This window comes from Canis lupus, chromosome X, assembly GCF_003254725.2.
Source record: "Canis lupus dingo isolate Sandy chromosome X, ASM325472v2, whole genome shotgun sequence".
NCBI lineage: Eukaryota > Metazoa > Chordata > Mammalia > Carnivora > Canidae > Canis > Canis lupus.
In genome coordinates, this window is record NC_064281.1 from 107,086,871 (window position 1) to 107,111,733 (window position 24,863).

At 49.5% G+C, this 24,863-nt stretch overlaps 1 protein-coding gene across 7 annotated transcripts in view; it reads left to right on the forward strand.

Annotated features, from left to right (window-relative positions):
- The window catches only part of FHL1 (four and a half LIM domains 1), a 63,175-nt gene extending 41,260 nt beyond the window's left edge, over nucleotides 1–21,915 (forward strand). For 4 of the 7 annotated variants that reach the window (XM_025460926.3, XM_025460928.3, XM_025460927.3 and 1 more), the window contains exons 3-8: nucleotides 17,070–17,251; nucleotides 17,625–17,799; nucleotides 18,417–18,586; nucleotides 19,039–19,225; nucleotides 19,812–20,011; nucleotides 20,368–21,915. In XM_025460926.3, coding sequence (XP_025316711.1) covers nucleotides 17,096–17,251; nucleotides 17,625–17,799; nucleotides 18,417–18,586; nucleotides 19,039–19,225; nucleotides 19,812–20,011; nucleotides 20,368–20,451 — 972 coding nt within the window. In that variant the 5' untranslated portion in view covers nucleotides 17,070–17,095 and the 3' untranslated portion in view covers nucleotides 20,452–21,915. Of the gene's footprint in view, nucleotides 1–8,644; nucleotides 8,802–15,402; nucleotides 15,549–17,069; nucleotides 17,252–17,624; nucleotides 17,800–18,416; nucleotides 18,587–19,038; nucleotides 19,226–19,811; nucleotides 20,012–20,367 lie in introns of those variants that run through there. The other 3 variants (XM_025460924.3, XM_025460925.3, XM_025460929.3) reach the window with 3 other exon arrangements.
- Nucleotides 21,916–24,863: the final 2,948 nt, after the last annotated feature.

Here is a 24,863-nt window from a genome sequence, read left to right on the forward strand (position 1 = left end):
AGATGTTGTGACAGCTTTGAAAGGAGCCTCAGAGAATCATTTGGACCAGTCTGCACTTTTTCTCCTGTGCTCACTCAAGCCAAGTTTCCCCACACACCATCTTTCCTTGGGTCAGCTGCTGAGCCCTTCCTCTGAGTGGCCTAGTAAGATAAGGCTTTTAAAATATTTTATTTATTTATTTGAGAGAGAGAGAGCGGAGTGGGAAGGAGACAATCCAAAGACTCCCTGCTGAGTGTGGAGCCTGATGCAGGGCTCAATCCTATGACCCTGAGATCACAACTTCACCCAAAACCCAGAGTTAAATGCTTAACCAACTAAGCCACCCAGGCACCCCAAAGATATGTCTTTGAGATCCATGCCCTTGGCATTCATTCAGAATCAACTCACATAATATATACAGAACTAACCTATGTTATGGCCAGAGCTACTGTTTCTGATGGTATAGGTAGCCTCTTCTCATTGTTGATCTCCACAGGCCAACTTAAAATCAGAGATGCGATCCATGGTGGCCTGCCTCATTAAATAGTCCCATCAAAGCCAGCCTTTATTTGTTGTGTTGGAACGTCTAATCATCCATTGGGTTCACTGGGCCCTCACTTGGTTGGAGGGATATAGGGAAAATCCATCCCTGTTCCAAGACTGAGCAGGTGACCTAGACCCTAGGAGGTCTTTTATTTTCACTAGAGGATCAAGAGAGCAAACTTCTTCCCCCTAGGAGTCCATCATCTGTTCCTAAACTGTCTGTGTCCATGCAGGACATGCAGCTCTGTCTTCTGGGCTGTCATGCTGCTAGAGGCTGAGTCCTCTGAATCCCTAGGATATGTAGAATTGTCCTAGTGGAGACAACTCATGCCCGTAACTCTTATAGTTGGGCTCTACCTCTTTTCCACATGTCCTCTGTGAACTGGTAAACTCAGAAAGAAATTTTTCTTTTGCGGGAATCTGCTGCCTAGGAATGCTCACCTGTAGAGTATAATTGGATAAATAGCAATATATCGTGCTTACAACAACCCTATTAACACAGGTGCCCCTGTTATCCCCATTCTGCAGAGGAGCAAACTGAATCACAGAGAAGTTAAGGAGAATTTTCTGGTGCACAACCAGTATGTGGTCCAGACAGGATTTCATTCTAGACGTTCTGGCTCAGGAGTCTGTGCCCCTTAACCATTACACTGTTCCCTTGAAACTTGAGAAAATAGATACACCTGTCTTAAACTCAGGGCCAATCCCATGCCGTCTATCTTTGAACGATGTTGGTTGTTCAGGCAGTCTCACACAAAAATTAAGATTTGAGTATCTTGCGCAGAAGCCCTCAGAAATTGTTATAGGCCTGTCTACACCCATTTGATCTACATTCCATCAAATGCGGTAGAGTCCTCGCCCTGGCTCCCGGTTTCCTCCTCCACACCTGAGACTGGCTGGGCTTATCTACTTGGTACATATTCACATGTTTGTTCGCCTTGATGATCACACTGCTTGAAAAGGAACAAGAAAGGTTGGGATTTGAGGCAAGGGGGATGTGATCTTTCCAAGTGTGTGACCTTCGGTGGCTTCTGCCATTCTAGCTGCAGAGTCCTTCTCGTGTTCTGCTTGCCGAACTCTGTGTTCCCGTCATTCTGTTCACATAGCCGCTGCCTGGCATGGGAGCGCATCACTTGCCTTCAAGAGCTTTGGAAGCGGTCACTTGTGCTCCTTGAGCGTCAGCTGTTGTAGGTGGACCCTTGGCCCCTCCATTGACCTGGACCTTCCCTCTCCTGGCCCGTCATCAGAGGCTCCTTCCCAGTCGCCTCAGCCAAAGTGTCTGGTCTGTGCCCAGACTCTTGCTGCAGCATGAGAGGATCCCTAGGGTGTTTCACCTGCAAATCACACATCTGTCCCTGAGTCTTGAGGTCCATCACCCAGACACCCAGCCTCTGCCGATGACTCTCTGAAGTCAAGGGGCCATAAACTGTTGTCCCAAGTTTTACAGTGTCATGAGTAAGGAACCCTTGCTGGAAGCAGTCTGATATGCAAGGGTCAAGGTGTCATGGTTCTGGGTGCTTGGGTTCTAGATGTGGAGCTGCTGATAAGGCAGTGAGGCAGGTCATGTCCCATCTCAAGGCTTTAGTTTTGCTGTCTGTCAAAGGGGGTTGGCTGGGCCAGGTGGTATGTAAGGTGGTTTCCAACACTGTCTTTATGGCATTTTGTGAAGGTGGCATCTCGCACAGACCCCGCCTGTAGCCTCTGTCCTCACCATGGACAGACTGACAGAGAAAATAAGCTGCCCTTTGGGGCAGTAAGGTCACGCCAGGGCACCGGCAAGATCACACTGGCCTTTACTCTGGTCCTGCTGTGGTGTTTTCAAGGCATAAGGCCTGACCTTCCAAACAGAATAGCTCTTTCCACAGAAAGCCATTCATGTTTGCTCTCTCAGACATGGATCACTGGGGCCCGCCACCCTCCCGAGTCTGCCTGTAATGTATGCTTCGAATCCAGATTACGACACCACTCAGGCAGAAGGATCATGGCCCTCGGGAAACTCGACAGGTGGGGACCAAGCGAGGCTTTCACCTTTCATGTCCTTTCACCCCTCCAGAAACCTGAGTTGCCCTCTCTGTCAACCCTGTTAACTACCGAAATGTAGACTTCCCGAGTGACCCCCTGGAACCCCGTGTTATCTCCTTCCTCCTATGCTCCCACTGCCACTCTGTGCCCCATGACCAAACCCCCCAGAGCCACTCACAAGGGTGTCTGACCTTTGCCCTGAATTCCAGGGCCACACCAATGCATAATAAGGTAGTATGGTAATTGCAGTCTTTTGGTAAATGAAAACAGATTGCATGTTAGAGTGTGAACTGCCATATAAGGAGGCAGGGTTCATGAGGTACTGTCATGACGCCTCTGGTCAAGGTAGTCGATCCCAGTTAGCAGCTTATTCAAGGTCCTGTCCTTTCCTGTTACAGATATTAATCAGCTGGGTAAATTATAGACTAGGGTCACAGAATGTTTAGCCCTTGAGCATCTATCAGAGGCTTGAAATGTCCATAACAGGTGGGCTTGGTGAATGCCAGGACTTAGCATGATTGAAAGGGTGTTTTGAGTCACGGCACATGGCAACATGGAAATAAAACAGATATATCACAAGTGGGTGGTAGAAATAGACTGGAAGAGAATTTTAACACCTAAAATATGACAAAGATTTATCCCTACTAGCTTCTCAGTTTCATGAAACATTTATTTTCATCTGATCTGAGATTCTACATTCACATTACATATTTCCTTCTAAAACTCTGATTTCTGTTCCTTTGCTTCTATGTTTTTCTCTTTATTTTCTCTTTTAAGTACTGCTTCATTTTTTTTTAATCTGAGGTCATCATAGTGTCTTACTTTGAAAATAATTTGTATAGCGTTGTCCTGATGGTGCTTTCTGGTTAGAGACCCATAAAAATATCTATAGGCTGTAGTTGGGACTGTTCCTACATCTTGGTAAGAGTCTAGGAGGTGGCAGATGCTGGGGGCAGGAGACATTTAAAACTCCCTAATCAGGGTAGCCCCGGTGGCGCAGCAGTTTAGCGCCGCCTGCAGCCCAGGGCGTGATCCTGGAGACCCTGGATCGAGTCCCATGTCAGGCTCTCTGCATGGAGCCTGCTTCTCCCTCTGCCTGTGTCTCTGCCTCTCTCTCTCTGTCTCTATGAATAAATAAATAAAATCTTTAAAAAAAACTCCCTAATCATAGAATGACCTTTGCAAAAATCAAATGGCGCAGGCCATAGCACGTGTTTAAATTCTTCATCTCGGGGGCGCCTGGGTGGCTCAGTCAGTTGGGCATCTGCCTTCGGCTCAGGGCATGATCCCAGAGTCCTGGGATACAGCCACATGTCAGGATCCCCACTCAGCAGGGAGTCTGCTTCTTCCTCTGTCCCTCCTCACTGCTTATGTTCTCTCACACTCTCTCTCAAATAAATAAAATCTTAAAAAATTAAAAGTGAATAAATTCATTTCCAAGTGAGTATTACAAGGAAACTGTGTAAGCCCTGGTTAATCATGAGGTGGACAGGTCTTCTCTTGTGTGATGAGCCTTTTCAAGGTTCTTGGCTCAGTACAGGGTCTTCCACTGCCCGTAGCTTACCTCATTGGTGGCAGTCCTTCCCCTTTCCCAGGCCTCCTTTTCCTTGGCCCTGCAATTCAGGGAGCCTTTGGGGAGGCACAGTTCTGGGAGTTTGCTTTCATTTGGATATTGCAGGATGAAGTCACCCCCCATGTGGTTCTGGGGGGGTGGCACCTTCATTTTACTCCTTGATGCATATGCCCTGAATTGTGACACTTCAGCACAGTGACTTTGCAAAATTTGACTTGTCAGAAAAAGTACTCTTCCCACCCTAAAGATTGACAGGAACATGAGATGGCTTAAGCCATACTGGGCCTTTTCTGGCAAGAGCACACAGGACAAGAGATACTCCAGAGAGCCCAACATGGAATCACATCATATCATAGTGCATGACTAGGTGCCTGAATCTCACCGTTAGAGTCACTCAGTGAAATTGCTGGCCAAGGGCCTAGTGACCGGACAGAGTTATATGGAAGAAAACCCCCTTAGAGTGTGTTAATTAGCGATGGGCATGGGGAGAACGATGGGGATGAGAGAAGTGGTGAGGATGAAAGCACTGGTGTAGACACAGAGTCCATTCCACTTGGTTGCCAGGCTCTTGCCTCTGGCTGTGACGAGTGGCACCGATTGAAGAAGTTTTCAACCATTTTGAAATTTCTTTGGTAAAAGGAAAACTATAGCTTTATCTCGCTAAAATAGGTAAGGGAGGAGGGTGCCCACAAGCCGGTTACAAGATGAGATTCTGAGGAACCTCCTGCCAGTGTGGGCCACCCAGGTCCCAAATTGGCCGTGCTGGACTTGTAAGTTATACCACTTTGAACTTTGGAAGTCCGATCCCCTCCCTCCACCCTGGGATGTTGGGCGTTCGTGAGGTCAAGAGTGCAGGGTTGAGCCTGTGCAGGAATGCCCACAAATGTGACTCTCGGGAACCACACAGTCAGGCCCACATATCTCAGCAGGTGGCTCGGATCATCCCATTAAAGAGGGTGAGCCAGTGACATCTTCCACCAGCTCTGCCTCCTAGGTTCCCCCTGGTTGCCCCGATGGCTCCAAACCCTGACCTCTGAGGGCCTGCTGCCTCCTGCCCGCCAGGCTTCTGTGCCACCACTTCCCGACACCGCACCCCTGCCCCCAAGAGGCTGTACCCCGCCTTCGCTCTCACTGCACCTTTCCTTGCAACGACCCTCATTTCCATTCTTTCAGGGACCAGGTCACATGTCCTGACATCCATCAAGTCTTATCTGAGCCCACACGCAGATGTGTGCCTGTGATAAGACCCAATGCCCCTCACATCTACGGGGGTAGCTGTGTACCTCCTGCCGATGCTCATTCGCACATTGATGTCCATGAGCTTGGAAGAAAGGACCGCATTGTACACTCGGTGACCAGAATAATATCTTGTGTCACATAGTAGGACATCTGTTCAGTGTTTACGTTGTAAAGTAAATGAAGGGAGGGGATGGGATTATCTGCAGGTGGAGCCTCAAAGTAGGTCACAACTTAACTGCAGAGTCGTTGGAAGGCAAGAGCATCCAGAGAGATGAGCTCCGAAGTGAGTGGTTCTCAGAGTACCACATCCGAGTGGAAGCTTAGGGCTTTTGATGCCTCACACCCACTGAGAAATCATCCTGACACACAATGGAGTGCGAGAGAATAAAGACCTGCCTGGAAAGGCCTTCAGACTGCAGAGAGGTTTGTGCATCACACGGTAGCCAGCCCCATCAACAGTAAATGAAGGAAGGTGCTTTGTAAACACTACAGTGGTTATTAAGGAGATTATTAAACATCATGCTGTTCATGTGTAATGAAGTTGGCTTGCATGCTAGCGAAAGCAGCGGCTATTCTGGAGCCTAGAGCTAAATAACTGCCAGGGTCTAGAACTGCTGATCCCCCAGCAGGGCAGTGACCAGCCCTCCTTAGGAGGAATTGTCTGTCACCTTACCAGAGGGCCTTTCTCTTGGTTTTGTGAAAGTTGCAATTCTAACTCGAGGCCACAGGCGCTGGGGAACCCCCCCCACACACACACACACACCGAGCAGGCAGGGTTCATAATTCCTGAGGTTGGAGAAGGAAGGTGGGGTGTGGCAGGAAGAGGGAGTGATGTACGGGGTGGAGGGGCAGTGAGGCAGGAGTGGGGAATAGGTGGAATGACCACACTGCTGCAGGGCCAGGCTCCCACTCACAGCACCTTGTCCTCGGCCACTGACTAATTTGGGGTCGCAAAGCAGCTCTCTGAGTTATGCGTTTTCTCCTGTGTTTTGACAAAATAGATTTTTGTGTGTTTGCTAACTTGCTGAGGCTGTCCAGCTGTCTGTCTGTATTCTGTAGGGACTGCTCGGAACACTAACAGGGCCCCTGCACTTGCTGAAAAAATATGCCCCCTGATGCAGGGCTTGAAGCCAGAACTGACTTATCTCGGGAAAGCTCCACCTCAGAAGGCACCTCGCTAAAATCTGGTTTCCTGTTGGTCAAGGTGAATCATCTCATACAGTCCCCACATTTCTGCCGTGCAAGACACAGAGCTTTATTTCAGGGGTGCTGTGGCATCCCAACCGGCCAGCCCCTCTAGCATTTAGTCGGGCCGCTGAGAAAGAGGCTGCGGCAGGTTGGAAGGCACAGTGTCACCGCCCCCCCTTTTCCCAGACTGAGCCCTGGACGCAACATGGGACAAATTTGCCTGTGACATCCTAGCTTTTGTTGCTCTGTCATTTCCAGCTAACCAAAGGTTACAATTTCAGTCATCTTTTACTTTTTAAATTCTTTTAAAATTTTCAAATTTTTCTTATTTATTTTTAAAGATTTTATTTATTTGACAGCCTGCACACAAACAGGCTCCCCACTGAGCAGGGAGCCCGATCTGGGGCTCAATCCTAGGACCCCAGGATCATGACCTGAGCCAAAGTCAGATGCTTCACCGACTGAGCCACCCAGGCACCCCTCAGCCATCTTTTAGAATGACTTTTTCAGGGGCGCCTGGGTGGCATAGTCCGTTAAGCGTTCAACTTTTAGTTTGGGCTCAGGTTGTGATCTCAGAGTCATGAGATCTAGCCCCTCATCAGGCTCTGTGCTCAGCCGGAAGGATACTCGAGACTGTCTCTCCCTCTCCCCCACCCCTTCCCCCCTTGTTGTGTACACTCTCTTTTGTTAAGATGTATTTATCTATTTGAGAGAGAGGGTGAGTGAGGGGAAGGGGCAGAGGCAGAGGGAAAGAGAGAAGACGACTCCTTGCTGAGCAGAGAGCCTACCACAGGGTTCGGTCTCACAACCATGAGATCAAGACCTGAGCCAAAACCAAGTCAGATGCTTAACCGACTGCACCACTCAGGTGCCCCAAGAATAACTTTTTCATTAGACAGTTGAAGAGCATAAGAATTATAAAAGTCATTCATCCATGTATCCATGAAGCATTTCTGGCCCGGTCCCCAGCCTGCTAGGGGAGGTACAGAATTGGGCTGAAACCGGTGACATACACAAGACAAGGCAGTATCTATAAGGTATTGATCCTGGGGCCTGCCCCTGAGTGAAGCTCGGATGCCTTCCTTGACATTCAGTGGCCAAAGACACTTTCTGGGTTCCAGGTGGGACTCTGTTTTGGTTTTATATGGGACCCAGTGAACACTTTTTTGACTCTTTTCAGTCATTTTTCAATAGATAGTTATGGTGGGAAATAAATTGGGGGAGCGAGTACAGAGTGGGGACAGGGAGCATGGTTGCAGTTTTCAATAGGGTGGTCCAGGGAGCAAAACCCAGAAAGAAGTAGAGGAGTACCCGCAAGAGGCACTGTGCTGGGGGAGCACGTGCTGGGGCCTGAAGTGGGGCATGTCTACAGGATGTAGAAGCCAGCGAAGAGGTCAGCGTGAGGCTGGAGTGAAGGGCATGAGGATGCAGCCAGAGAAGGAGCGGGCGCGGGGTCATGGAGGGACTTACAGGCCCTCCTCCAGCTGTTACAACATGTTATGTTGCCCTCTTCATTTTCATCCATATTTTGACTTTTGTTGTGCCCAACTCCAAAAAGCAGGAGATTTCACTTGTGGGGCAAAGTATGTTCCCTGTGTAAATAGCGGGTATATACACGTACATCTGTCATCTGACACTAAGGAGATGTATGGCTAGAATCACTCTTTCAGGGTCCTGTTGGGGTCTGGTCCATAGCAAGGAGGATGTAGATGAAGCCCTATATCTCTGTATTCCTCACGTCTAATGCCTTTTCCTTATACTGGGTGACACTACTCTGTCCCTTACAGTGACTTCTATCATTAGCAGCACAAAAACGTCTTCATAGGGCCCGGTGCAAGCCATTTCGGCATATAAAGTGGATTAATAGGGATGGCTCAGCGTTAAGCTATGCCAGAGCCGAGTCCAAATTTTATTCCGGTACAGGGATGACTTTCTATGTGGCCTCTCTGGCTCTGGAGCTAATTTGGATGGTGAGTAGCCCCACAGGTATTTATATGTAGTGTTTGGTATTTTTACTGGGTCCTATTCTTCTCCCTTGGATCACCTAAAATGGTTAAGAATTTTCTAGTGGGATTAAGGTTGTGATCTCTGGGGAGGGGTGGGCCATCTGCTCCTGGTTATTTTTGTGTTAGCCACTTCCCCTTAAATGTATGTTCACAAATGAGCCACAGCCGTATCAGCTGGGGTCAAAGGAAGACGGATCTAGGTGCTGCTCCTGAACTTGGTCTGTGAGCCATGGCTTCCCATAGACACTCAGGTAAAGCTTCACGTTCTTTATCTTGCATCGAGCACGATTTTGTTGGGGCAGTGAATCCGCCAGCCTACTCAAAGATAACTTTTTGACGAAATGATTTCGGGCTCGTCAAAATAGTAAGTCACTCCTAGCTCGTCTGTGTTGCATCCTGCCTTCTGCTGCTGTGGCAAAGACAAGAGGCCGTTTGGGTGGCTTGTTTTGTAAAAATCTAAACTTACTACTATAGTTCACATTTTTCAGGGCATCCTGTGAAGTGACAAGAGATTGTGTGAGGGAAGATTTTTATTGGGGCAGGGGGATGTGTTAGCAGTTCTTTGTTATTTATAGGATATGGATGTTCACCTTGACTGCTTTAAATTGAATTTAAGGTATGTTAGGAAACGTCAACTAAATATGGAGCCTGAGGGAGAAAGTCCATAATGACTCACCACGTCTTCCCTCCCCTGACTGATAGGTTAAGTCCATCCAAAGAGAAGCAACTATGATCCTCTCAATGTGGCACATCGGCTAGGAATTGTTCTTATCCGAAAAAGGGGCAAATTTTCAGAATCTTATCTGAAAAGGGGGCAAACTAGACCATCATTTCCATGAGAGTCGTCTCTTTGTTTTGTAAGCTGGCATGAAGGAAGCCCTTGGGCTGTAGCCAGACACCCCCAGGACAGGGGCTGAAGGGCTGAACAACAGACCACCTTCCCCAGAAGGCCTGGCTCTCTGAAGTCACCCTGCTGCCTGTCTCTCCTCCAGAGCCAGGAATGTCATTGTGGCTCTTTTGCCCTCTGCCTAAGTAACGGTCCCCTCTCTCAGAAGCAGGCACTTTTGGCCTGTCTCCCAGCTTTCAGACAAAGTAATTTGGGGTGGCAGTCTTTTGGAAAAATAGTTCTCAAATTTTTGTAACAGCTCATCAAAATATATTTTTAAAAGATTTTATTTATTTACTTGAGAGAGGGGGAGGGAGAGAGCACAGGAGAGGGAAAAATTGATTCCTTGCTGAGCAAAGAGCCCAATGTGGAGCTTGATCCCAGGACCCCCAAGATCATGACCTGAGCTGAAGGCAGATGTTCAACCACTGAGCCACACAGGCGTTTTGCCCATCAAAATTTAAATAATGAAAGTACTTTTGGAAATTTCTCTCAGGTGTTTTATTTTATTTTTTTAAAGATTATATTTATTCATGAGAGAGAGAGAGAGGCAGAAACATAGGCAGAGGGAGAAGCAGGCTCCCTGCGAGGAACCCGATGTGGGACTCGATCCCAGCATCCTAGGATCACGTCCTGAGCCGAAGGCAGATGCTCAACCAGCCACCCAGGTGCCCCATCCTCAGGTGTTTTAAAACAAATGCACTGCAATGGCATTCCCTGCTTTAATGAATTAATATGCAATGTCTGTCTTGTTCCCAAATGTTGAAGAGCTGTCTCTGTTTTTCCCATACCCCCAGGAACCATTTTACAAACATGGTACCGCATACCTGAGATTGTGGTAATCAGCCAACATACACATTCTCTGGGTGCAGGCAAACTATTCACCTGCACCAGTTGTTCCAATGGACCTTGATCAAGCATGTGAACTGGTAGAGTAACTCCCCATTTTATTTTGATTAAATGACAGAATAGGGAAATACATTTAAAAAGTCACCTATTTACAATATACCCAACCTCTGGCTTTACTTTGCACCAAATCTGGACATGATTCTTGCTTCTATAAATCTGGAAACAAGAACTGTGACCAAATTAGGTTATTGAAAGCTCTTCTATGATTCTTAAAACAAGGGGCTAGCTTTTTATATTGCATTAGAAGTTTATAGCTCTGTGAAAGTAGACGGGAGAGGAGGCCTCACAAAAAAAAAATGCATGTTGCCCTGAAATGAGTTTTTTATGGACAAATTAGAGGGTTCAGATCATTGGATCAGGATCTATTTTTAGTGACCATCCCTATACCCAGAGGACATTCCAAGAACAAGATTTTATACTTTTGTTATTGAACACTTTCAGTCTGCAAGATGATTATGTAGATTGGGTTCCTTTAACCTTAGTCTTGCAAGTTGAGGGCCCAGGTGGGGGTGTGGATGGGAGGCTGGGGGTGTGGATGGGGAGGGAAGTAAGACCATTTGTCATGTTATGTAGCCATTAATTCCCTTTGCCAGCCACTGCCCAGTGGATCTCACACACCCAGCAGTCTTTTTGGGGTGCAGGGACAGAAAATTGAATGGTGAGGTGAGCGAGTCATCAAACTGGGTTGGGTTCTTAAAATAACTGACCAGTCAGGAGACTTGGTCAAGGGTAAACTTGAGTGTTTTATACTTCTAATGACCACCAAACCGCCAACTACTTGACCACAACTAGAAAAACTAAAGAACATGTGGTCTGTTGCTGCCAGGTTGGAAGCACTTGTTTTCCCATGCAAAAGATGGAGGGTGCTCACCTACTGTGTGCAATGTTAAGAAGAGCTTTGTATACTGACAGAATAGTCCTGGGATGGAATCTGGCCTGGTGGAAGTTCAGTGGCACATCAGTTTTTGTTCAATTACATCTATCCAACCCTCTCATTACCAGACATAATCTAAACCTGTACACCACTGACCCAAAAGAGATCTATGAGCTTTTTTAAATGGAGTGTACAGGCAAAGTTGCAAATCGCACTGAATCACTTCATATATGTTCTGTTTTTAAGGGAAAAAAACACTCTCTGGTTTTCTATGAGATTCTATGAAAGACTACTTTTCAGCCATGACTCATGAGCTCCGTCTCATTGCAGCAAGTTAGGTATTTATTCTCAAATGTCTGACGACACCTCCAGGTGCGTTAGCAAGTCTGCCATACAAGCGTCCTATTCATCGGCTAAGGCTTCGCCCCATTTATTGAATGTTCTCAGGAAAGCAATCTGCCCTTTCTTTGGAAGCCAATATTTATTCATGGAGTGACTAACGAACTGGTATGTTGGACTTAGCAATTAACAGACCAGAAATAACCTGGATTTCTTTTTCCATCTGGGTTGATGTTCATTGTTTATACTGTACGTTCTGCCACTCAGAGGAAGCACATCGAAGAATGATTCTTTGCCCTAAGATTCACTGATTCCTTAAATCTTCCTATTTTGAGCCACTCAGACATGAGGGGGTGGAAATGGACATTAGCAAGAAATAATGGAGAAAATCCATATAAAAACACAAGCAGAGGACGTCTGAGTGGCTCAGTGGTTGAACATCTACCTTTGGCTCAGGGCATGATCCTGGAGACCTGGGATCGAGTCCCACATGGGGCTCCCTGCATGGAGCCTCCTTCTCCCTCTGCCTGTGTCTCTGCCTCTCTGTGTGTGTCTCTCATGAATAAATACATAAAATTCTTTTAAAAAGATAAGTTGATGCTTAAAAAAACAAGCAGGGTTATTGAATACAAATTGAATCTTCTCTAATGAAAGATTTACAGTTCAAAAAGAAATGTTGCAATATCACGTTTCTCCAACAGGCTGGCATCAAAAGCCAAGACTTTTTTTTGAGATACTAAGGTTGATGTAGAGCACCCCCTTTAGCATGTTGGATGTCATTCAGGAATTTTCTGAAAGAGGAAACTTGTTTATTAAGTGAAGAATGATGTGTCTTTTGAAGCAGGCACAGCAAGAGAATCAGACTACCATCTTGGAATAAATATCTTAAATGTGATCAACCAGTCACATTTCCAGCTGCATTTGAACCCGCTCCATCTGTAAAGGACCAAGGGTCAGACATCAGCATGTTAGAGTGGCAGGAGCTGTGCCCTGGCTTTTAAAAACAAGTGTTTGTCATAAAATGCTTTTAATGAAAGAGGTTTTAGGAGCTTCGTGGCAGTGACCTATCTCCTCCATCTGCCAATCAACAGGCACATACTGTGTGACTAGTGGAGACAGAGGCCCCCGCTCAGGTCCCCAGGACTCTTGGTGTATTTGCAAACTTCTGTGCTAGAGAAGCCTCATTTCTGTCTACGAGTTCACACCTCGGAGGCTAAGATTAGTCAAAGAGCTGCCACCTGAGGGCAGAGACCGACAGGAAAGGAAATACCTTTGTATCCAGTGCTTTGTGCGATGATGGATGGGGCGCCCTTTCCCAGATAACAGCAGCCGGTCAGGGGAACCAGATTTGGAAGTTGTGGAAGGTTAGAAGGCTTTGCATTTTGCGTCCTTAGAAATGGGTAAGGGGTAAGAAAAAGAAAAAGTATCCCCTAAACGATAAATGCCTTAAGTATATGTAATTCAGTAAGATTAAGGAGAGCCCCCAAAGAAGGGGTAAAATGTGATCTTCATTTTTCTTGATTCTCTTATTTCTAACAAAGGGGAAACAAAGAGAGGTGCCACATTTTTGTCTTCCCGTGAAGTCAGATTTTCACTGTGGCTCATGGTGCTGGAGCCCACGAATCAGAGCACAGGCTATCTTTTTAGGAACCTCCATGCCTCTCAGCACTGTCCTGAGTAGCATAACTGCTCTGAAGGTGAAGAGTAACAGAATGATCTTGCCCTCACATGCCTTCATACTTGGTGCAGAATTCTGACATGGGAACTATCCCATCAGCAGGAGTGGGTACCACTCTGGCTTCCTGCTCAAGCATATGGCTGTGAAGGTTTCATATAGTTTGGGACGAAATAGTCCTAAGTTTAGAAAAAACATGAGGTAAGCTCATTTCAGGTTGCCCAGAGTTCGACTTCAGTGGAATTATTGCGTGCGTGCGCGCGCGCGCGCACACACACACACACACACACACAAAAGTACTAAAGTTCACGAATTTGACCTCAGCGTTGTTAACATGCTTTAAGTGTTTCCAGCCCATTTACTTATTAGGCAATAAAGCTAGCATTCCTAGAAGGGCCTATTTTATCTTGACAACTAAGTGTTTCCACACACGTGCAAAAAGGCTTGAGTCAGCTGTGGCAATCAGCCTTAGGAGGACATGATACGCCCTTTGAAATCTGTCCATCTGGGTGCAGACTCTTAGGGTTTCAGTGTACAGTGTGGAGGAATAGAAGATGACCCTGAGGTCTTCATACTACAGAAAGAAAAACTTATAATGCCTAAAAGCTAGGACTCGAAAACCCTAAGTAAATGGCACGCTCCAACAGTGGTACCAGGGTGACCTGCTTAGTTTCCCTTGGCTTGGTTCAAGACCCTATGCTAGAAGAGACCACAGCATGGGGAGCAGCTGCATTGATGGGACTCCACTTTCAAACACACCCTGGGACTTGCATGATCTGCTTGTGAGCCCTGGGTTCTTTCATCGGCTGGGTGCATAGGCACCCTGAGCTTGTCGGGTTCTAGAACTCTAAAAGTAACCAGTGCCCACCTTGGCATTGGTAAAGTGACGCTTTGAAAGTATGTGGTTTTAAAGTGAGAAAGGCTTGGCAGGTAAGATCTCTCTGCCTGCTCCCCAGAGCTCCGAATACCTACACAGACCTCACTGTGCTTTCTGGTGGTGGCTGTCTGTGTGACACCAACACCTATGTTTTTTGGTTTTGTTTTTTATTATCTTATTTATTTATCCATGAGATGCATAGAGAGGCAGAGACATAGGCAGAGGGAGAAGCGGGCTCCATGCAGGGAGCCCGATGTGGGACTCAACCCCTGGATCCCGAGATCACAGCCTGAGCCAAAGGCAGACCCGCTCAACCACCAAGCCAGCCAGGCACCCCCCAATGCCTGTGTTTTTACCACAAAGCCAAGACTTGGAAAGAGCCTGAGGTGAAACTCCATATGGTACTTGCGCACAGAAATATTTGGAAGCCATTTTTTTCTTTGAAAGACATCAAAAAAAGCAATAGGAAAAGGACTGTGGCTCCGAGTTCTGTTCTAAACAGATACTTTGGTGAGGGAGGAGGGGGATGTTCCACCCTGGTCCAGGAAGATAGGCTCTGAAGGCCTCAGGCAGCCATTATTCCTGGCCACGCAGGAAGCCAGGCTGTCTAATCTTACAAATTCTGATTTCCTGCCAAATGGCCTTTAGGAGCCACTAATAATTGAATTTCCTGGCATTTACTGTTGCTGAAGATTGATTTGGTTTCTCTATTCCGCTCTTCACAAGAAAGTAAATTTTTGTTGGGGGCACAATTTTGGGATGGAAAAGCTAATAAGACAAGAATTTTATGTGACATGTGAACGAACAGCAAGAATGAATGAGGGGAGTGATTTTCAGCGTGCTGTCACTGTGGCGGGCACTCTTTTTCAGTCTGCGCCAATGCTGGTGGCACTTTAAAAGCTGCCTTATGTAAACTGTGCAGTTCAAGGAGCTAGACCTCAGTTTCAGTCTGTCTCTCCTTCTCCTCTCTAACCCAATTATGTAAGGGAACATTCTGATTTTCTTTTTGGGGAGAAAGTGCCACTAAGAACCATTCTCTGGTCTCGAGGCACCTCCAAACTGTGACACAACTGTCTCGGGCAACTGAAAATGGCACCCACTCACTTCAGTTGTTCACTCTCTGGAGATGAGGGGGTCTGTCAGAGGGCCCCGCCTAGGCAGGGCTGCAGCTGGCCCAGAACATTCTGCCCATCTGTGGCGCGATGCACTTTGTCTGGAGGCTGGCTTCCGAAATGCTCCCAGTTCTGAGTGAGGGTTCACCAGCCTCAGCCGAGGCGGGCTCGGAGACGCAGGGTGTGGTTTCCTTAGCTCACTCTCTGCTATTTGGTTGCCTGTGGCAACAGGATCCAAACAACTTGGACATGTGTTTGTATAAAAAAAACTGGGAATGGGACCCAAAGTGGGAGTCTGGGGCTGCTCAGCTAGTGGAAGAGCCACGGTGAGTACTGGGCAGCTACTCTCGTTCTGTCTCTAGATTACCCTGGGATGTTTGTTAGCACAATAACCGTGTTTGTGAGCAGTTGGAGAAAATTCTCTCCATTCTTGTGTTTCCTGTGCAAATTAAACAATTGCTATCTATTTACCCACGTATGTTTCTCTTTCAGGGGGAACAGGGAAAATGAGCGTATGTTTTAAAAAGTTGGGAGCTAATAGAAACTCACTTTGGGTACCTTTTTGGTGGCAGGATGAACAGAGTGCCTTAGTGCTGGCGATTGCAGACATGCAGTCTGGGGCCTGGGCTCGGGGGGCCATGGGGACAAGGGGCGTTATTTCCTGTGAAGGCAGTGGAAGGGGTTCTTGGAATGATCAGCTTAACACGTTTTAAAAGCCTTTCTCCTCCCACCCCCAACCCATCATTCAAGTTGCAGTTTTTAAAACCGCAAATGTCCTAAGTAGTAATACGTCATTGACTGTGGATCCTTGCTTGCTCAAACAGCGGGGCAACTTGATTTTGGCATGTCACAGAACAGCACATCACTGTGACCAGTGGGCATAGTTGTAGACCTTGCCAGTACCAACGGAGAATGCCATTGTTAGAAGTCCTCTCTGGCAGGACACCTGGGTGGCTCAGTGGTTGAGTGTCTGCCTTTGGCCCTGGGCGTGATCCCAGGATGAGTCCCACATCAGGCTCCCTGAATGGAGCCTGCTTCTCTCTCTGCCCATGTCTCTGCCTCTCTCTCTGTCTCTCTCTCTCTCTCTGTCTCTCTGTCTCTCATGAATAAATAAAATCTTTTTAAAAAAGTCCTCTCCGGGGTGATGGCTCAGGCCTCAGTCTGTGAACTATGTTGGACGGAACTCTCTGGGATCTGTTCAGGATTTAAAAGTGTTCTGCCAGATTTGAAGGATTAGATGCAGGCGTTTTGCACATATCCATAAGGATGGCTCACGTGGGCAGCAGGGAGCCAGGTCAGAGGCGCTGACTTCTGCAGACAGGAGGGAGTGGAGCTTGGGAGGAAGAGCCAGAACCTGGCAGGGAGGGCCCGATCACTGCCTAGAAGGCGGATGGGGAGCCTAGCAGTGGCTCCGGGCATTCCTCCTCCTCCTCCTCCTCAGGCTGCCAAGCAGTTTGCCATCAGGAGCTGTCGCTGGCACTGAGCCCAACCTGTGTGCCCCTTTGCGTGAAACCCCCCTTCTCTTGCCTGCACCCGTTCACCTCACTGCTCGAAGCCACCCTACCTTGCCAGAAGCCCTGTGAGACCAACGCAAGCCCTGACCCGCTTGTACCCCCCACTAGACCCTGGTACCCCCCTGAAGGCGGAGGTTGGGAGGCTGTTTCTTCCCAGGGTCCTAGTGAAGTGCCTATGGTCGGTCGTGGCGCCTGAGGCCAGCCAGGCTGGGCAGCAGCTGGCACCTGGCTTCTGGGCCTTGGTCGCACCACGCCGCCGACCCCCAGGGCCTCAGTGGCAGCCCACTCCTAGCCTCCCAGGGCTCATTGGCTCTGCCTGCTTGCCCCCCACAGGTCCCTCCAGCTACAAGGTGGGCACCATGACTGAAAAGTTCGACTGCCACTACTGCAGGGACTCCCTCCAGGGGAAGAAGTATGTGCAGAAGGACGGCCACCACTGCTGCCTGAAATGCTTTGACAAGTTCTGCGCCAACACCTGCGTGGAGTGCCGGAAGCCCATCGGGGCAGACTCCAAGGTAGGGCAGCTGGCCCCGGGGTGGGGAGTGGTGGCAGGGGGATGGGCGTACAGGCAGGGGACACCCACGCAAGGCAGGGGGGACAGGGCTGTGGCATTAAGGGAGAAGAAGCCCTGGCTTCCTGGGTCAGTGCCCAGCACCTCCACACCAGTGTGAGGCTCCCCAGGTATCCGATGCAAGAGTTGCACAGGATGGGCCTTTCTTGCTCATGTAACTTCCTCACCTCGGCGTCTCCTTGTGTGACTCACAGAAACACTCACTGCAGGTGTAGTCCGCCCCTAGACACCTCCGTCTGGATGAGAGGGTCACTGCCTCCCACCCCATGCCCCCAGCGCCACTCACAGCAGCCCATCCCCTTGTGCTTGGTCTCCAGGAGGTGCACTATAAGAACCGCTACTGGCATGACACGTGCTTCCGCTGCGCCAAGTGCCTTCACCCCTTGGCCAATGAGACCTTTGTGGCCAAGGACAACAAGATCCTGTGCAACAAGTGCACCACCCGGGAGGACTCACCCAAGTGCAAGGGGTGCTTCAAGCCAATCGTGGCAGGTAGTGTCCCCTCTCCCCCCCGGGGCAGCCAGGGAGGAGGCCCCCCAGGGCAGAGATGATGCTGGGGGCTCGCGGTGGTGGGGTCGTGCTGCTGCGAGCCGTGCTCAGGTTTTAGCGTATATATGCACGCAAATATATACACGTATATCTGCGTACACATATATGCTCGCACACACGCACACACTCGGCAACTAAAGAACGCTGGACAGAGCAGTCTGTGGCAAGAGAAAGAAGTGAAAAGTATGTAGCGCTTTCTCATTTGGGTAGAGTGAGTGATCAAAGCATGCGTCCTCCTCAGGGTGGAATTCTGGGCCAGGCAGTCCCCCCACCCACCCACTCCCAGTGAGTCTCCAGGTCAGGGCCATGGGGGCGGGGCAGGGCTTCAGGCATCTGGTCCTGAAATACTACCTCTGGGGTCCCCTACCCTGGCACAGTCTGGATCAGCACAACCCCAGCTAGGATGGTAGAGGGGGCCCCCACATGAGAAGCGTGAGGCCAATGACTGCAGGGCCTGCATTCCCTCCCCTCTGGAGGGGCCTGGGCGGGGGTGAGTGGATGCAGTCCCCTGCAGGGGACTGCCAGTGGGGCTATCGGATGGCTTCCCCCCGCCCCCGCAGGAGATCAAAATGTGGAGTACAAGAAGACCGTGTGGCACAAAGATTGCTTCACCTGCAGCAACTGCAAGCAAGTCATCGGGACTGGAAGCTTCTTCCCTAAAGGGGAGGACTTCTACTGTGTGACTTGCCATGAGACCAAATTTGCCAAGCACTGCGTGAAGTGCAACAAGGTACGTTGCCAAGGGAGTCGTGCGTTGACCGTTGTTTCTAGAAACGTTTGACAGTTTGGCAGAGCACTTGCACACACACTATCCCATTCCATCCTCACGACAGCCCTGCGATGTAGGAATTCTTATTCTCGGGTTGCAGATGAGGAGAGTGGGGTAGGAGCAGGCAGTGCCTGGGCCGAGTCTGGCTGTCCAGGGGCACGCTCGGCCCTGGCCCTGGAGGCCTGCCTCCTTCACCTGGTTGCTGTGCACCCTCCTGCAGGGGCTCGCCTTCTCTGAGCCTCGGTGTCTTCGTCTGTAACTCGGGGATAATCATCGCACCTGCCTCCCATGGCCGTTGTGGCGATTAAATGAGATACTGTATACCAAAGCGCCCAGCACTGTGCCTGGCACGTAGTAGGCATTCAACAAAATGGTTGTTGAATCTGAATCCGGTGCTACACTCCCTGGTCTAGGCCATCACATCTGGAGGAATCACTTACCAGGATCAGCCCTGGCATGCCGAGTGCTTTGTGTGTGTTACCTGCTCTAAGAAGCTGGCTGGGCAGCGTTTCACCGCTGTGGAGGACCAGTATTACTGCGTGGATTGCTACAAGAACTTTGTGGCCAAGAAGTGTGCTGGATGCAAGAACCCCATCACTGGTAGGCTAAAGAGTCCTTGCTAAGTCTGCCAGGCTAGGTCTTGCGCATGGTAACCATCTCTCATTTTCCTAAGTCGTCGGTGTCATCCACAAAAGCCCCAAAGAATGTCCTCTCCCCCTGCCATTGTGGTCCCGAAGGCCCCCTCCCAATAGTTTGGATCCTCCCCCAGGCCAGCTTAGCCTTTGCAATACAGAACACCTCCTGACTACTGCTGACTAACTAACGAAGCTGCCGGAGTTTCACGAGCCTGAGACCCACGGCCACGGCCACGGGCAGGCAGGCACTGCGCGTGCGCGGAGGGGAACAGCGGGGGAGGGCGGGGGAGCAAGGGGTCCGGCGGGGGAAGGGAGAGGACTGGGGGGGCGGGGGAGGACGAGGAGGGGAGGAGGGCTGGCGAGTGGCAAGCTGGGATTAGAAGTCCCCTAGTGGCAGGCTAGCTCAGAGGTAGCTGCGGGCAGCATTTTTTGCGATCAGAAGCAGAGCTGATCACTTCATTCCTCATCTCGCGGCCGCGATCCACGTGCCCTGGGCCCTTTCCCCGGGGAGCCTTGAAATGTACATTTGAGAAGACTTTTGCCATCCTCAGGGAAAAGGACTGTGTCAAGAGTGAGCCACCCAGTCTCTAAAGCTAGGAAGCCCCCAGTGTGCCACGGGAAACGCTTGCCTCTCACCCTGTTTCCCAGCGCCAACCTCCGGGGCAGGCATCCGGGTGGAGAGAGGACTTGTCCCTCGTGGGTGGTGGTTCTTTATAGAAAAAATCGAAGCTTAGCAGCTCCTCGAGGCCCGGTAAGTGCATACCCCGCGAACAGCCCAAGTTTGCCTCCTGGTGGCCACTTTGATGCCATGGCCCTGACCTAAATCAAAGACACTGGTTATGCTGGGAGGTCGGTGCGCGTCACAGGGCGATAGCAGTGGCATGGGAATGTGGGTCCGTGGCCAAGCTCTGGCATCTTCTCAGGTCCTGGAGAAGCCGTGGCAGGGTGGCGGCGGCGCGGGGGCCAGCGCGTGGTGGAGGGCGGCCAGGGGCCGGGCAGATGCTGCCCCTGTGCTCTGGTCAGCTACGTGAACGGGCGAGGCGGCGGCCTGCCTCTCCTGCGGCGCCACTCAGCTTGCTCCTCTGTTTGCTTTTGTTGTCTCCCCAGGGTTTGGTAAAGGCTCCAGTGTGGTGGCCTATGAAGGACAATCCTGGCACGACTACTGCTTCCACTGCAAAAAATGCTCCATGAATCTGGCCAACAAGCGCTTTGTTTTCCATGAGGAGCAAGTGTATTGCCCCGACTGTGCCAAAAAGCTGTAAAGTGACAGGGGCTCCTGTCCTGTAAAATGGAATTGAGTCTTGTTCTCTGTGTCCTCGCCCTCTGCCCTGCACCACCCCTAGGGCCAGAGCGGCCTCTCACCTCTGAAGTTCTTCTGGCTTTGCTCCCATTTTACAGTATTACTCACATAAGGGCACACAGTGATCATTACTAGGATTTAGCAGCGAAGTTCACTTCTCTCCATAGCTGCAGTGATAAAACAAACACTTAGATAGATTGACTCTTCTGCATGTTTTACAATAGGGCAGAAAAGTGCTAATAACCATTTAGTTGCTTAGTGACGTAAGCAAGAAGTGTAACACACGAAGCCCCCACTGAGATGCGTCTCGTGGCTCAGCTGGGACCCACCGTGTCCTCAGGACACACAAGAGTTGCAGCGGCTGCTCCAACTCGGCTGCTCACCTGTTCCGTGAGCAGAAATCGAACTTACCGAAATGCATGGTTGAACTTCCTCATCGAAATCTCCTTCTGTTCTTTTGTGCTTTCAAATGACTAATACGAATTTCCAGAAAGTCAACATTTGAACTTAGCTGTAATTCTAAACTGACCTTCCCCCACCCCCATACTAACCTTCAATTTTCCCCACGTGGCGTGTTTTCTGAACGTTCCTACTTTCAAGCATGGAACATGCAGGTGATTTGCAAAGTGTAGGCAGACCCAAGAAAACGAGCCTGTTTCACAGGAACATCGCCACAGCGAATATTTCTGGAAGCTTAACAAAACTAACCCAGCTGCCCTTTTGCTTTTTTTTTGTTGTTGTTGTTGTTGTTGTTGCTGGGTTTTTTTTTTTTTTTGAATCTTTCATTTTAATGAATAGTAACATAGTTTATGGGTTTGGAGACTTGCATGTCAATATTTTCGCCCCCTTCAAACGTGTCTGCCGTTTTGAAATTCATCCTACAGAAGTAGCCGTAACACTCTAGAAGGGTAGCTGAGCAGGCGCCAGGATGGTCCCTGACACAGATAGGACATTTCCAAGCAGTGGCAAGTGGAATACCTTGTAATGTAGTAGTTGCCTGCTCTTGGTCCATGTGGTGGAGGCCAGTCGAGTCCCTTCTCTTGTGATTCTTAGGAACATTCCCTCAGAGCCTCTCGATCTCTGGGGGAGCGGCCACCACCGTCATAGGCAGAACCAGACTTCCAAATAGTGCTCACCTGAGATGCAGGCTCACCTACTGGCTGTACTCCATCGACATTGTTATAGGACATAGTATAATGAGACAGTATCAAAAGTAAACATGTAATGACAGTGCATATTAACATTCTCGTAGGAGTGGTTAGCGAAGCCAATGCCTCCTTTCTACGTTTTGTCATTAGCTATTATCCTCTAACGTTTCAGTGTATCCTTACAGAAATAAAGCAGCATATAAATAACTGGCCTGGTCTCTTTACTTCTGCCCGTGGGGTTGCAATAAGGGGACCCTACTGATGCCAGAACCGCAGTGACTGTTTTTCCTTCCTTCGAGCATGGACTCTGTCTGGTGCCATGGTGCAGATGGCACATAGGAATTCTAAGCAAGATAAAATCTGCAATGGCACTTGGATCTAGTTACAAACAACAGAAACCCACTGACTCCAAATAAACATTTCACAGACATTTGCATCACTTAAGGGCACTGGTTTTCTTTGGCCAGAGAGCAGGGGTGGGAACGGAGTAGCAGCTGAAGGGTGTCAGAGCATCACAGTCCCCTTTTTGTTGGCCTCGCTTTCCTGGTGCCCTGTGGAGTGTGGGTCTGTGGGACCACTGCTGTCAGGTGCTGCTCCCTCCACGCTTCTGGCCAGCCTGGAGGAGAGGGCGACAGTCCTATGAGCATCAGGTCCACAGTAATAAAAACAAAGAGCAGGATCCCCTTGGTGCTAACACTGACCTGAGCACATTAGCAGGGAGTCAAAGCCTGTCAGCAAGAAACCATGGGCATTTTTTAAGGTCTTTATTTATTAGCATAAGCAGGGGAGGCGAGAGGCAGAGAAGACTCCCCACTGAGCAGGGAGCCCCTGTGGGACTCCATCCCAGGACCCTGGGATCATAATCTGAGCCGAAGACAGACACCCAATCACTGAGCCACCCAGGTGTGCCCAAACCATGGGCAGTTTTATGAACAGGTGACCTCCCCTTGTCTGTTTCCTAGAGATTAGCAGTTAAAACCACAAAAAGGGTCTGTCTGATCATCTGGGGCCCCAAGGTTGCAGGGGTGGGGTGGGGAATTGGGATGGCACTGCTCTGCTTCCCAAGTGAGCCACCAAGTTTCAGACATTGCGGCAGCAAGGGCCAGAGCCCAGAGGAGACCAGCCTGAGACCGAGAGGGGACTACATTCAGGATGCTTCCTCACGACACACCACTTGGTCTCCACCCCAGCAGACTTGGGTGCAGCCTTTGGGTGTCCCCAAGCAGCTCCTTCTGCCGGGGGCGCCCCACTCATTCCCACTGAGCTGGTGCTTGGCTCCCAGCAACTTCCCTCCCTAACATCCCTCATCTGCCCTACATGCCATGCCTGTCCTTAATCCTGTGTGACCCTTGGGCCTGCCTTATCCTACTTGGCCCGCAAAACTCCAGGGCACATCAGGGCAAAGTCTGCCTTGAAAAGGCTGCACTGCTGCTGCCCCTGCCAGCGCCACACAGGCCAGGCCGCTGCCTCCTCCCTGTACCTCACAGGAAAACAGGTCTGGCTCTACGGCTTGCACTATAGCCCCAGTTTTCCAGGTTAGAAAACGCAAGTTCAGAGAGGTTGAGAGGTCTGCCGGAGGTCACACCAAGGAGTGACTGACCTCCAGCCTGTCCCTTAGGACCAGACATTGCCACAGAAACAGTGGGCCTCTGCAGGGTAGGGCCAGTGTCTGATGCATCACAATGAGGAACCTATCAGGTCTCTGCTTAGTAGTTTGAAGTAAGGAAGTAGGGGAGATTCCTAGTTAGCAACTTTTCATCAGATAACCCCTTTCTCTCTTGTAATTGGGGATGGGACTGTCCAAAACATACTGGTAGTTAACAGCGTGCGTTCTGGAGTGACTGCCAGGGTTCAAATCCCAGCTGCTCTGCCACTCACTATGCCACTAAGACCACGGGCAAGTTTACCTGACCTGAGCTTGTTTCTTTGCCTATAAAATGAGAATTCCTACTTCCCAGAATCACATGCAGATTACATGAGTGCTTAGCAGGACTACTGACACCCAGTAAAAACACCATAGATTCATTTGTACTTCCAACACCAAGATGGTCTGTTAGTTAACCTAGTATGGAAGCTGCAAGACACTTACCACTCCCAAAGCAGGATGGAGTGTTGGCTTTACAATCAGACTTGAATTTGAGCATCAGCTCTGCCTCTTCCTAATTGTATGATGTTGAACAACTGCCAATCTCCACAAATCTGTGTTCTCCTAGGTAAAAACAAATACCTACCCTCACAGGGTTTAAAACAATGCCTAATAAAGTCCCTGGCATATGGCACGTGTAAATGTAACTACACTTACTAGGAGACTTGGGGAACCCTTGCACACATGCCTCCAGAAACCCTGGAACTGTATTGGTGGGAAGGGAGACCAACAGCAAGGTAGCCTCTCCTGGCCTGCTTCAACAAACCACATCTGCATGGCCCGGGGGCATCCAACAGGCCACAGGGAATTGACCCCTGACAAAATGTGGCAGCTAGCCTGCCTCTGGACTTTGGCTTCTTGGCACCAGCTCCTGCTGCTCTGTCTTGTTTCCTGATCCTCTGGCTCTCACCACAAGGAATGATTCCTCAGGACTAAAAGGGGCTCCAATTGTAGCACAAAGTCACACAAAAATGCACACGAGGAATGCCTAGGTGGCTCAGCAGTTGGGCATCTGCCTTTGGCTCAGTCCTCGGATTGAGTCCCACATGGGGCTTCCTGCCTGGAGCCTGCTTCTCCCTCTGCCTGTATCTCTCATGAATAAATAAAACATTTTTTTAAAACGCACATGAAGTCATACAGCAAGCTCACAGCCACCTCAGCTAAGGCTTGGGACTGTAAGTCCCTGTCTGGCATCCTTTATGGTATCCCACACTGCACTGGTGTGATTGCCAAGGTTTGGAGCTGTTCACAGGCTCTGTGCCTGCACAAGAGGACACAGGTGTAGGAAATGTACTCCTATGCAGAACCCACCAGCAGAAGCTAGAGAACTGTCCCTTAGGGTCAGGGACACCAAGGGACTACCCAGACAGGAAGGAAAACTTAAGGCAACCCATGCGTCACATACCCTTAACAGGTTCAAGGGCACTGGCTCCGGAGTGAGACGAGGAGGCTCTGCCAGCATCCACCACCTCGGAGCTATGGGCAGGGAGTTGTGAGTGTGCTGTAGGTT